Here is a 10,610-nt window from a genome sequence, read left to right on the forward strand (position 1 = left end):
GGTGCGGGGGGAGCCCATGGGTGCAAGGGGATGGGCACTCACTGGGGTGCGGGGGGAGCCCATGGGTGCAAGGGGGAGCCCATGGGTGCAGGGGGTGGCACACACCGGGGTGCAGGGGGAGCCCAGGGGTGCAGGGGGCACCCTGGGGTGCAGGGGATGGGCACACCCAGGCACCAGCACCCGCACGGGGCACACAGCCTGGCGTGCCAGAGGCTCAGCACCCACGGGGACCTGCAGGGCCCACGGGGGACACGCGGGGATCTGCACGCCCCAGGGGCATCCTGCTGTCAGCAGGGGCACACCGGGGTCTGCCCACCCAGGCTGGGCCAGGCGGGGGCCGGGGGGGACCCCAGGATGTGCCGGCCGGCCCCGGAGCGTCCTTCCCCCTCGCCGCGCCGTGCCCGTACATCATTCCGCTCCGAACCGCGAACGTGCCCCCTCATTAAACAAGTCCACAGCGCCTGCCATGAGCTCGCCGGGACAGCGAGGGGACGGTTGTGCCATCCATCGCGCAGTTCACACCGGCGCTGCTGAACCAAGTTGCCATGGCACTGTACGCCGTGCCGGCGACGGAGATGAAACTGGAGCCAGGCGAGCCATTGCGGGAACGCGCCTTCCCCAGGAGACCTGGCTTTGTCCCAGTTTGTTCGTGCCACGCACGACCCTGCTGTTTTCTTGGCGCTCAGGAGCCGTCTGTGCTCCAGCACCAGGCCCCAGGCGCCGGCATCCGGCATCCGGGGGGCTGCCACCCGCTCCGGGTGCCTTTCCAGGCAGCCCAGCCCCAGCGGGACTCGGAGGCCCCTCGGCCACCCTCCGTCCCCGCCCGGAGAGCGGTGGTTTGCAGCAGCGGCGCAGCTGCGAGCGGCGGTGATGCCCTCTCCCTCCCCTCCGCGCTCTCGGCACCCTTTGCACCCAAAGAGCAAACAGTAAGTGCGTGCAACCGGTTATTCTGCCTCTCAAAAAGACACCCCGGGAACGTGCACCCCGTGCTGCGGCGTCCCCCCCTCCTCCTCCAGTGACCCCCCCCCCTCCTCTCTGGCGACCACAAAGGTTTGCAGGAGGCAGGCATCGAGTGCAGAAGCTGGGCTGGGGTCCTCCATGGAAAGGCCTTTTTCCTCCCTGAAACTTTAGCAGCAAACAGGCTACAAGACTTTTCTAATTTGTTTTTTTTTTAAATAATGTAAAATAACGCTGCTCGTGTCAAAGAATCCCAGGACCGGGCTGGCTCGGGCTGCCTGCTGCATCCATCTCTCTTGCAGGCAGGTCGCTGCCCCTGCCCATGGCTTCGGAGGAGGCTGCTGACCCAGGAGCGCAGCCCACGGCCCCCGCGGCCCCCGCCGTCAGGAAGAAGAGCCGGAAGAAAGGGAAGGAGAAGCCCGAGGCCGGGGAAGATGCCCAGGAGGGAAGGGACGAGGCGGCGGGGCGGGCGGCCGGGATCGAGGGGCTCACGCGAGCCGGGCAGCGGGCGCTGGCCCTGGGCGATGCGCGGGAGGCGGTGGGGTGCTTCAGGAAGGCGCTTCTCCTCTCCGGGGGCACGGCAAACCCCCGGCTCCGCAGGGCTTGTGCCTTCAACCTGGGGGCTGCCTACGTGGAGACCGGGAAGCCCAAAAAGGGCCTTGAGTTCCTCCTCCAGTCCCAGCCCTCGGAGGGGGAGAGCAGGGAGCACTTGGGGAACCTTTATTTCAACATCGGAGCGGCTCACGAAGGGCTCCGGGACTTTCCGAAGGCTCTGGAGTATTTCGGCAAAGCTGACGACCACGCGGTGCAGGCTGGCAGCCGAGCAGGGACCCGCGTGCAGATGGGCTGCTGCTACCTGGGGATGAGGGAGCCGGCGCGAGCCGCGCGTTGCTTCCTGGACGCCGCGCGGACCTACGCGGCAGCCGCAAGCCCCGAGGCCGCCGCGGTGGCTCTGAGCAGGGCGAGCGGCTCCATGCTGCAGAGCCAACGGTTCAGGGCGGCGGAGATCGCGGGGGTCCTCGCCCAGTGCCGCTCGCTCTGCGAGAGCATCCCCGACCCAGCCCTGTGAGGTAACGCTGCACCGCAGCCTTTCCTCTCGCTGCCCTGCGGAGCAGCGCCCGCACCAAGCTTTTCCTCTCTGCCCCACAGGGAAACTCTACAACGACGTCGGCCTCGGCTACTCCCAGCTCCGCATCTTCTCCCTGGCCGCCGAGAGCTTCGAGCGGGCCCTTGCCCTCTGCGGTGGCGAGCCGGACCGGCGCAGGGAGGCTGCGCTGCTGCAGAACCTGGGTGCTGCCCACAACGCCCTGCGCAGCTTCGGCAGGGCCCTGGGCTGGCACCGGCGAGCGGCGGCACTGCACGGTAGGTCGCACCGGTATCTCTTGCTCTTGGCTTTGCCGGATGTGCCGGCTCGGGATGGAGCCTCGTGTTCCCGATTCCAGGCGCTCTAGGGAACCGGAGGGCGCAGGGGCAGTGCTTTGGTAACCTGGCGTACGCCTGCAGCCGGCTCGGGAACCACGAGGCTGCCGCAGAGAACTACCTGCACGCCTTGCAAGCCTTCCGGGACTCGGGTAAGGGGAGGCGCAGATAAATCGTCCCCGCGCTGGGGGCTCTGCAGCATCCGGATGCCGAGCGGGCTCAAGCCAGGCGTGCGCTGGATCCAAAGGGCATCAGCGGTGCTCCCTCCCCGGGACCTTGGCTACGACGTGCTGGGCCAGCACCGATGCTGCTTTTTGCCTCCCAGGGGACGTGCGAGGGCAGTGGCAAGCGTGCGAGGGGCTGGGAGCAGCTTGCTTCCACCTGGGAGACCCCCAGAAAGCCATCGGGCACTACAAGGAGGCCTTGGCTTTGCTTTCCCACTGCCAGGTAAGACACGCTGGGGAAACCCCCAAGGCTGGACCCTCCCGTGCATCACGGGGCGACCGCCCCAGCCCTGGGAGCAGACCCACTCGGCCCAGCCCGCGCGGGCTCTCTCCTCCTCAGGACACCCCCAGAGCTGCCCGCGAGCGGGTCGTGCACAAGCTTACCGACGCCATCCAGCACCAGCTCTGCCTCCACGGCCGCCTCTCCTGCGGGGGCGGCTGGGCGCCCGCCCCAGCCCCGGTGAGCATCACCCCCCCCGGGGCGTGGGGCAGATGGGGGTGCTGGGGACCGAGCCCCCAGACAGGGGTCGGCGGAGAGAGGCACCAGGGCTCGCTGGGCAGAGGGACACGCGCGCGTAAACCCCAGGCCGTCCCTCCATCCCAGCAGGACCCCGGCCAGCTGCGGTTTTGCTCCGCGCTGCCCCGCGCCAGCGGGACACGGCTCCGGGGGAGCGAGGTGTGAGTAGGAAAGCTGCCGTCCTGTCCCCCCTTCCTCCGCGGATGAGTTCCCAGCATCACCCATGAGATAAATCTCCCTTCCTTTGACCCCAGGTCCTTCGGGGGGAAAGCCCAGGCTGGGGACGAGCTGTACGCGCCCGAGATGGGAGCACGTCCTGGGCGTCCAGGTAAGAGGGTGCGAACTAAAACCCAGGCAATTTGCTTGAGCCATACAGCCGATTTCTGCCGGAGCCAAGGCTTCGGCACGGTCTGGTCCCGCACTCCTGCCTATTTGTCCTTCCTCCCCGGAGGCACAGGAGCGGCCCCAGCCGACGGCCCCGCGCTGCAGCCCCGCAACCCACACGGCCGCCTGGACGCCTGTGGGGAGGATGAGGACGGTCCCAGCGCCGCTCCAGGGTGTCGCAGTCAGCCCCACGCTAAGAGGTGGGTGGGCGAGGGGGGAGGCACCCCAATACGGCTCCTTGCACCCAAATACCCTTGCAGTAGCAGCAAACGTAACGCGGCGAATGGCATCGCCCCGGGGACTCCTCGTGGTTAAAGGTGAAAATCCAGAGATTAGAAAAGATGCGTAATTCTGGGGTAATTCAAGCTGGAATTTGGGGAGGGTTTGGTAACGATGCGATGGGGAGAGCTCGTCACACAGATGCTCTCCGTCACCTCCACGGGCCGCCTCCGCTTCGCTCCCAGTAACCGGACCACCACCCGCCCGCGCCCGGCCCCGTCGCACCACGGCGGCCTCCGGCCAGGTAAGTACCAAACACAACCGGAGCCTCGCTTCCCCAGCGGGCTGAGGGCTGCGGTTCTCACGCTGCGTTTCACAGGGCATCGTGACCCCCAAGCCCTCCGGCTGAGGTCCCCGAAGAGGTAGGTGATGCACTGGAGGAGCAGGCGAGGAAGCGGACGGGTGTTCTGGGCTCCTGGGTGTCCTCCAAGGGGAGGGTTCAGGGATGGAGACCCCCCGGCAGCGCTCGGGACACCCCCGCTCCTTGCAACGGCCGCGTCCCCAAGCCCAAAATGACAGGGGCTTGGGATTTTGGCACCTTGTAGCCAACCCCGAGCCCAGCCCTATAGACGGGGCAGCAGGTCTGAGGGTGGATTCACACGCCCCCGTATGAAACCCCCCCGCACCCCCTATTCTGCATCCCACCGGGCACCCCCGCGCCCCGTAACGCCTCCGTGGCCTCGCAGCCACCGCCACGCCGCCGACCCCACCGGCTGCCGGCCCCGCGGGAGCCGGGAGCCCCGCCCGGGGAGCGGGAAGCTGTCCCTCATCTGCAGCCTCGTGTGACGGTGGAGGACAGCGGGGACGTGGCCGCTTCCCACGGGGGACCGGCAGCGTCACCGGGCAGCAGGGCCCGGCCGGGCCCGCGCGTCCCCCGGCGGGGCAGGGCCGAGCCGCCGCTGGGCCCCGTTCACGGTGCTTTGAGCCAACACGGTTTTGAATCCGCTCCTTTGCCGTTCTCCTTTCCGTGCCGGGGGTCCTGGGGCTGGGGCGGGGGGGAAGGGGGGGGCGGGTCTCGCCTGACCGCGGGCTCCGAGCCCGGCGCCGCCCCGCGGCACGGGGATGGGCGCTCCGCCCCGGGGCCGTCCCCGCGCCTGCTCCGTGCCGGGCCGCTCCGTGCCGGGCCGGGCCCGCCGCATGCCGGGGCCGCGGGCGCTGCTGGGGCTGGGGCTGGGGCTGCTGGTAGCGGCGGGGGCGCGGGCGGGCGGGCGCTGCCCGAGCCGGGGCTGGGGCTGGGACCGGAGCTGGGCCCGGGCCCGGTGCCGCCCTCACCGCGCCATGCAGGGGCCCAGCGCCGGGCCCGGCCCGCGGGAGCTCCGCTTCCTCGGGTATGGCTGCGGAGGGGGCGTGCGGGGCCCCGGGGCTGCACGGGGAGGGGGCCCAAAAGCGCACGGGAGTCGAAAATTGCAGGGGTGTCCGGAGGGCGGTAGAGGGTGCGGGGGATGTTTGGGGGTCCGCAGGGTGCGGGGAGGGTGCGGGGGGGGGGGGTAACAGGGTGGAGAGGGGCACGGGGGGGGGGGGTACGGGGTTGGGCAGGACACGGGGGGGTTGCAGAGAGGTCGGGTGGGATGGACGGGGGTGCGGAGGTGCACGGGGGGGCTGGACCCTGTCCCCCGTGTGTGCCCCCCCCCCCCCCCCCATGCTCCCCATTGCAAAGTCAAGGGGATCACAGCTGCCCCCGGGCTGGCCCTGACCCCGCAGAGCCGGGGGGGTCCGGCCGGGTTTCGAGGTCCCCAGGGGTGCCACCCTCCCTCCGCAGGCAGGAGGAGGCCCAGGCCATCGACCAGGAGCTCTTCACCGAGTACAAGTTCAGCGTGGACCAGCTGATGGAGCTGGCGGGGCTGAGCTGCGCCACCGCCATCGCCAAGGTGGGCACACGGGAGGCAGGCGGGGGTCCTGGGGGTCCCGCGGCGCGGCCCCGCTTCCCCAGCGTAACCCTGCGCCTCCTGTCCCACGCCAGGCCTACCCGCCCAGCTCCTTCACCACGAGCCAGCCTGCCGTGCTGGTCGTATGTGGGCCGGGGAACAACGGCGGCGATGGCTTGGTCTGCGCCCGACACCTGAAAATGTTTGTGAGTCTCTCGTGCGGGCGGCTGCCTGCTCCCCCCGGGGGGGTGCCCGTCCCCCCGCACCCCCATACCCGCAAGCTTTGGGGTTCCCGCTCCTCTGGCTGCTCCTGGTGCCAGAGCGCTGCTCAGGTCCCTCCTGCTCTTGCAGGGCTACGAGCCGACCGTGTATTACCCCAAGCGCCCCAACAAGCCCCTCTTTGAAGGTTTGACCACCCAGTGCCAGAAGATGGACGTCCCCTTCCTCCCCGAGTTCCCGGCCGAGGTGAGGAGCCGCCCCTGGCTAGGGAGCAGCCGCCCCTGGCTAGGGAGCAGCCGCCCCTGGCTAGGGAGCAGCCGCCCTTGGAGCCGTGCCCGGGGCTGTTTTTCACCCGCTGCCTTCCCCGCCGCAGGCTGCGCTCATCGATGAGCTCTACGGCCTGGTGGTGGACGCGATTTTTGGGTTCAGCTTCAAGGGAGCGGTGCGGGAGCCCTTCAGCAGCATCCTCAGCACCCTCGAGCGCATCACGGTGCCCATCGCCAGCATCGACATCCCCTCAGGTGAGTAACACTCGGACCCACCCGAGGAAGGTGCTCGGCCGGAGCCTTCCTGGCTCCAGCCTGGCCTCGGGGCTTGTTGCAGGCTGGGACGTGGAGAAGGGGAAGGGGGACGGTCTCCAGCCCGACATGCTCATCTCGCTCACGGCACCCAAGAAGGCAGCGATGCATTTCACCGGCCGCTACCACTTCCTGGGGGGCAGGTTTGTGCCTGCCGCGCTCCAGAAGAAATACGCTTTAAACCTGCCACCGTACCCCGAGACAGACTGCGTCCTGCAGCTGACCTAGGGCTGGGGCTCGGCAGGGGCTTGAGGTGCCGGGCTAGGCTTTCGTACAGCAGATCGGGGCCTGATTCTGCCAACGCTGCAGCTCTCTGCTAGGAGGATGCTCAGCACCTCACAGGGCTCCAGCCCTACCCAGCTCTGCCAGCGGGATTGAAGTTCACTGCAGACCAAAGCCCCCAGGAGCTTGGGAGCGACGGGGCGGCTGCCAGGCGGGCTCTGTTTGGGGTTGCTACCTGATTTGAGTGCTTGTAGGTATAGACGCGATCCAGGATCCCCGGGGTCTGCCACGTATCTCGTACTTCAGGATAGTTTCACTGCAATAAAGGTTTATTCGTGCCCTTGAAAAAATATTTCGATACTCTGTGGGGTTTGTCCCCTTGTGTCCCTCTGTGACAGACCCATGGCAAATGGGTCCCTGCCCCAGGGCCTGGTGGGAACTGGGGTCACCCCTGACAGGAGGAAGGTTCAGGGAGTGAAATAAAGCTCGGTCCAGCTCCAGACCAACCAGTCCCAGCCCAGCATCCCCAGGCAGCAAACGTGCAGCTGGGCCACAGCGCTGGGCTCCACCTGGGAAGAGCCCAGAGCACCCTTGGGCACCCATCAGCCAGGATCGGGACCCTCACAGCCAGATGGTACCGGCAGCTGCGCAGCACGGCAGCCTTGGCCCTTGCTCACTCTGGCTCCCTTTTCCTCTTCTTCCTCTTCTTCCTGGGGCTGTGCCCAGCAAGGTCTGGCCCATCTGTGTCTTCTAGAGGTACCTCTGTCTCAGCTGGCTCTTCTTTGTCCTCCTCTTCCTTCTTCTCCTTCTTCTTTTTCTTCTTCTTCTTCTTCTTCTTCTTCTCTGTCTCAACTGGCTCTTCTTTGTCCTCTTCCTCCTCCTGCTGCTGCTTCTTCTTCTTCTTTGCAGCCTTCCCTTCCTCTCCTACCACCTCCTCTTCTCCGCTTGGCTCCTGGTTCTTCTTCTTCTTCACGACCTTCCCTTCCTCTCCCACCACCTCCTCTTCTCCACTTGGCTCCTGGCTCTGCAGCATCTCAGGATCACCTCCGTCCCCAGACTGTTTCCTTTTTTTCTTCTTCCGTTTTTCCTGCCTCCCTGCTGGGGGGCTGCTCTCCGGGGGCTCACGCTGCTGCTCTTTGTGTCGGTACGTGGCCAGGAAGGCTCGCTCCTGCTCCTCCAGGCGCGCCAGCTTGGCACTCATGGTCAGGCCGTGACGGGCACCCCTGCAACGATCACGGGCAGCCGGGGTCCGGCACCTCCCTGGCAGGGAACGTGCCCCCCAGCCCAGCCTGCTCGAAAGCCCCTGCCAGGAGGGGGGAACGCAACCATGTAGCTCCCACCAACGACTTACTTGTGTGCCGTGCGGCCCCCGCACACTCGCATCAGCTCCTCATCCGTCAGCCTGCGGGACACAGACAGGACGTGTCACCCCCAGCATCGGCACGGGGGGGAGCGCGGTCCGGACCGGGGCTCCCCCTCGCAGCCCTTGTCCCTCCCCACTGCCGCGTCGTGGGGATGGGGCACGCAGCGCTGCCCCCAGCCTCGCCTCCTGGCCGAAGAGAGGTCCAGCTTCTCCTCCTCCTCGCTGCTCTCTGAGCCGGTGGGCAGCTTCGTGGGCTCCTCCCCGCATGCTGTGAGCGTGGCTGACTGCAGCGGGGAGAGGCAGAGGGGCCGTGAGAAAGGGGGACAAGGAAAAGTGGGCCCTGGGGGCCACAGCAGCGATGGGTTGGGGAGGCTGTGCTGCAAGGGGGGGTGCAGAGTTCACAGAAGCCTTCACAGAGACGCCAGCTGCTCCCCGAGCCACGTCCCCAGGGCCGGTTACCTTCACGAAGCGGCCATACAGCATGGTGCCAGCGCTGCCGGCCTTGCGGGGCTTCTTGTTGCTGATCCTGACTCCCTGCTCAGAAAGCGTCTTCATGGAGATGCCATCCTGGGGGGAGAGAGACACAAAGGGCTCAGGAGCGTTTTGTCCGAGGGGCTTAGCCCCCTCCGGCAGCACCTCTCTGCCACCACGGTCCCCGTACAAGGTGCTGCACGTTGTTAGGGACCGCGGGGACATATAGCGGCAGCGCAAAGGCCACCAAAAGGGACCCCAAAGCCCTCCCCTGCCTGGCTGAACCGGGGTACCCCCCGCCACCCCCCAGCCCTCCTACCTGCCCGGCCTCCACAGCGATGTTGGCAGCCGCCTTGTTGAAGACGTGGTCCCACCAGTGGAAGGCGAACGGCTCCGCCGCGTCGTGTCCCACCTGCGGGGTGCAGAGGAGCCCCCGAAATGGCTGCAGCCGCCGGCGGCCGCTGCGGCCGAGCCCCGGCGGGGCAGGGGGCTGCACTCACCCCCGCCGTGTCACACTTCACCTTCACCCGGATGGCCTCGGCGATGCCGTCCTCCCGCTTCCCCAGCCCCCGCCCTGGGGACAAGGGCACCCGTCACTCGCCGCAGCGGCTCCCCCCCAGCCCCCCGCGACCGGGGGAGGCCACCGGGGGCTGGGGCCGCCGCGAGACCCCCGGCGTGGGGGGGGCTGAGGCCGCGAAGCCGAGCCCTGCTCCTCCGGGAAGTGGGGCTGGGGACGGCCGGGGGACGGGCCCGTCAGAGCGGGGAGGGCCAGGGACCGCCGGGGACCGGGCGCGGCCGGGGGCACTCAGGGAAGATCAAGGGATGGCGGGACGCGCCGCGGAGCGGGGGGACCCCAGGCCGGCCCCCACCTCGCCGCCAGCCGTGCCGCCGCAGCTGGCTCTCCGCAAACCGCATCCCGCGGCCCGGCGGCTCCGGGCAGCTCATGGAGGCGGCACCCGCCGGGCCGCGCGCTCCCTCAGGCACCGCCGCCCGCCACGCGCTGCCGGTGCCGCCCGGCAAGAAGCGCCGACTGCGCATGCGCACGCCGCCAGGCGGGGCGGGGTTCGGGGGCCGAGGGACAGCGCAGGCGCACTCGGACGGCGGCGGGGCCGCCGGGAAGGGGGCTCTGCGCATGCGCACGCGGCGTGGCCGGGAACGCGCCCGGCGCGGGGCCGCGCTGTGGAGGGGTGCGCGCGCGCGAGCAGGCGGGGACGGGGACAGACGGACACGGGGACAGACGGGCACGGGGACACAGGGGCACGGGGACACACACACACACAGACTCACATATACCAGCGGGCGGGCACACGTGTGCACACACGGACACACACATGCACACGCATATACAAAAGCATGCACACACATGCTCGCGTGCATGCGCACGCATGCACACACATGCACACGTGTGCACACGCGGACACATATGCACACACATATAAAAGCATGCACACGTGCTCACGTGCATGCACATGCATGCGCACACGTGCACATGCTCACATGCACGCGCACACGTGCACATGCTCACATGCACACACGCATGCACACGTGCACACATGCACACACGTGTGCACACGCTCACATGCACACGCATGCATGCACACACCTACATGCGCACACGTATGCATGCACACATACATGCACACGCGCATGCACACACATGCACACGCACAGACGTGTGCACATGCACACACACGTATGCACACGCACATATACACACACATACACCGCCCCCGTCCCCGCCAGCTGGGTGTGCCACGGGCACACGCCCGCCCGCAGCTAACCACGCATTGCACGCACACGCACGCGACATTTTGCACACGGGTGCCTGTGCCCTGCACGTACCCGCTACCCGCACGCCGCGTGCACACACGCCGCTCCCCGTGCGGTTGCACGGCACGCGTGCCCGCTGCTCGCTGCCTGCTTTGCACCGGTGCCGCTGCGTGTGGGCCACGGGCAGAGAGGGCTCCGCAGCCTCAGAGGGTGCGTGTGCATGTGCGCGCACACGCGTGTGCACGCAGGCGCGTGTGTCCAGCCGGAAAGCCCGGTGGAAGCCACGGCACGGCGCTTGGCCCCGCAGCCGGGGGCTGTTTGCTTTTCTCCAGGGCTCCGCGG

The 10,610-nt window shown here is 68.3% G+C and overlaps 3 protein-coding genes across 5 annotated transcripts; 2 read left to right on the forward strand and 1 right to left on the reverse strand.

The window, feature by feature from the left end:
• Window positions 1-1,279: 1,279 nt before the first annotated feature.
• Window positions 1,280-3,816, forward strand: TTC24 (tetratricopeptide repeat domain 24). The gene is given in 6 exon segments (XM_075524950.1): window positions 1,280-2,027; window positions 2,107-2,319; window positions 2,400-2,528; window positions 2,702-2,823; window positions 2,941-3,278; window positions 3,372-3,816. Coding segments are annotated over 6 exon segments (1,995 nt in total).
• A 1,086-nt stretch (window positions 3,817-4,902) lies between these two features.
• NAXE (NAD(P)HX epimerase) lies at window positions 4,903-7,014 on the forward strand. Its single transcript, XM_075524916.1, has 6 exons — window positions 4,903-5,108; window positions 5,540-5,648; window positions 5,741-5,851; window positions 5,997-6,110; window positions 6,238-6,385; window positions 6,468-7,014. Exons 1-6 carry the CDS (start codon window positions 4,918-4,920, stop codon window positions 6,668-6,670), a joined length of 876 nt encoding a protein of 291 aa, XP_075381031.1. The 5' UTR covers window positions 4,903-4,917; the 3' UTR covers window positions 6,671-7,014.
• Window positions 6,982-9,647, reverse strand: GPATCH4 (G-patch domain containing 4). Of its 3 annotated transcripts, none has more exons than XM_075524915.1 (8): window positions 9,368-9,647; window positions 8,999-9,072; window positions 8,818-8,910; window positions 8,487-8,594; window positions 8,205-8,311; window positions 8,016-8,060; window positions 7,638-7,887; window positions 6,984-7,487 (listed from the first exon to the last, which is right to left on the reverse strand). In XM_075524915.1, exons 1-8 carry the CDS (start codon window positions 9,630-9,632, stop codon window positions 7,338-7,340), a joined length of 1,092 nt encoding a protein of 363 aa, XP_075381030.1. In that variant the 5' UTR covers window positions 9,633-9,647; the 3' UTR covers window positions 6,984-7,337. The 3 variants fall into 3 exon arrangements, with proteins under 3 accessions (XP_075381028.1, XP_075381030.1, XP_075381029.1); XM_075524914.1 differs by having other exon boundaries at window positions 6,986-7,574; window positions 7,641-7,887; XM_075524913.1 differs by having other exon boundaries at window positions 6,982-7,887.
• Between the last annotated feature and the right edge of the window lie 963 nt (window positions 9,648-10,610).

This window comes from Mycteria americana, chromosome 25 (assembly GCF_035582795.1).
Source record: "Mycteria americana isolate JAX WOST 10 ecotype Jacksonville Zoo and Gardens chromosome 25, USCA_MyAme_1.0, whole genome shotgun sequence".
In the NCBI taxonomy this organism is placed as follows: Eukaryota; Metazoa; Chordata; class Aves; order Ciconiiformes; family Ciconiidae; genus Mycteria; species Mycteria americana.

What these genes read in the sequence shown, in the direction of transcription:
- NAXE (XM_075524916.1), top strand. Translation starts at nt 4,918, where the DNA reads ATGCCGGGGCCGCGGGCGCTGCTGGGGCTGGGGCTGGGGCTGCTGGTA. An exon ending in CGGGAGCTCCGCTTCCTCGG is followed by an intron (nt 5,109 to 5,539) that starts GTATGGCTGCGG and finishes CTCCCTCCGCAG; the next exon opens with GCAGGAGGAGGCCCAGGCCA. An exon ending in GCGCCACCGCCATCGCCAAG is followed by an intron (nt 5,649 to 5,740) that starts GTGGGCACACGG and finishes GTCCCACGCCAG; the next exon opens with GCCTACCCGCCCAGCTCCTT.
- GPATCH4 (XM_075524913.1), bottom strand. Translation starts at nt 9,632, where the DNA reads ATGCGCAGAGCCCCCTTCCCGGCGGCCCCGCCGCCGTCCGAGTGCGCC. An exon ending in GCGGCACGGCTGGCGGCGAG is followed by an intron (nt 9,073 to 9,367) that starts GTGGGGGCCGGC and finishes CCTTGTCCCCAG; the next exon opens with GGCGGGGGCTGGGGAAGCGG. An exon ending in TCGCTGTGGAGGCCGGGCAG is followed by an intron (nt 8,595 to 8,817) that starts GTAGGAGGGCTG and finishes CTCTCCCCCCAG; the next exon opens with GATGGCATCTCCATGAAGAC.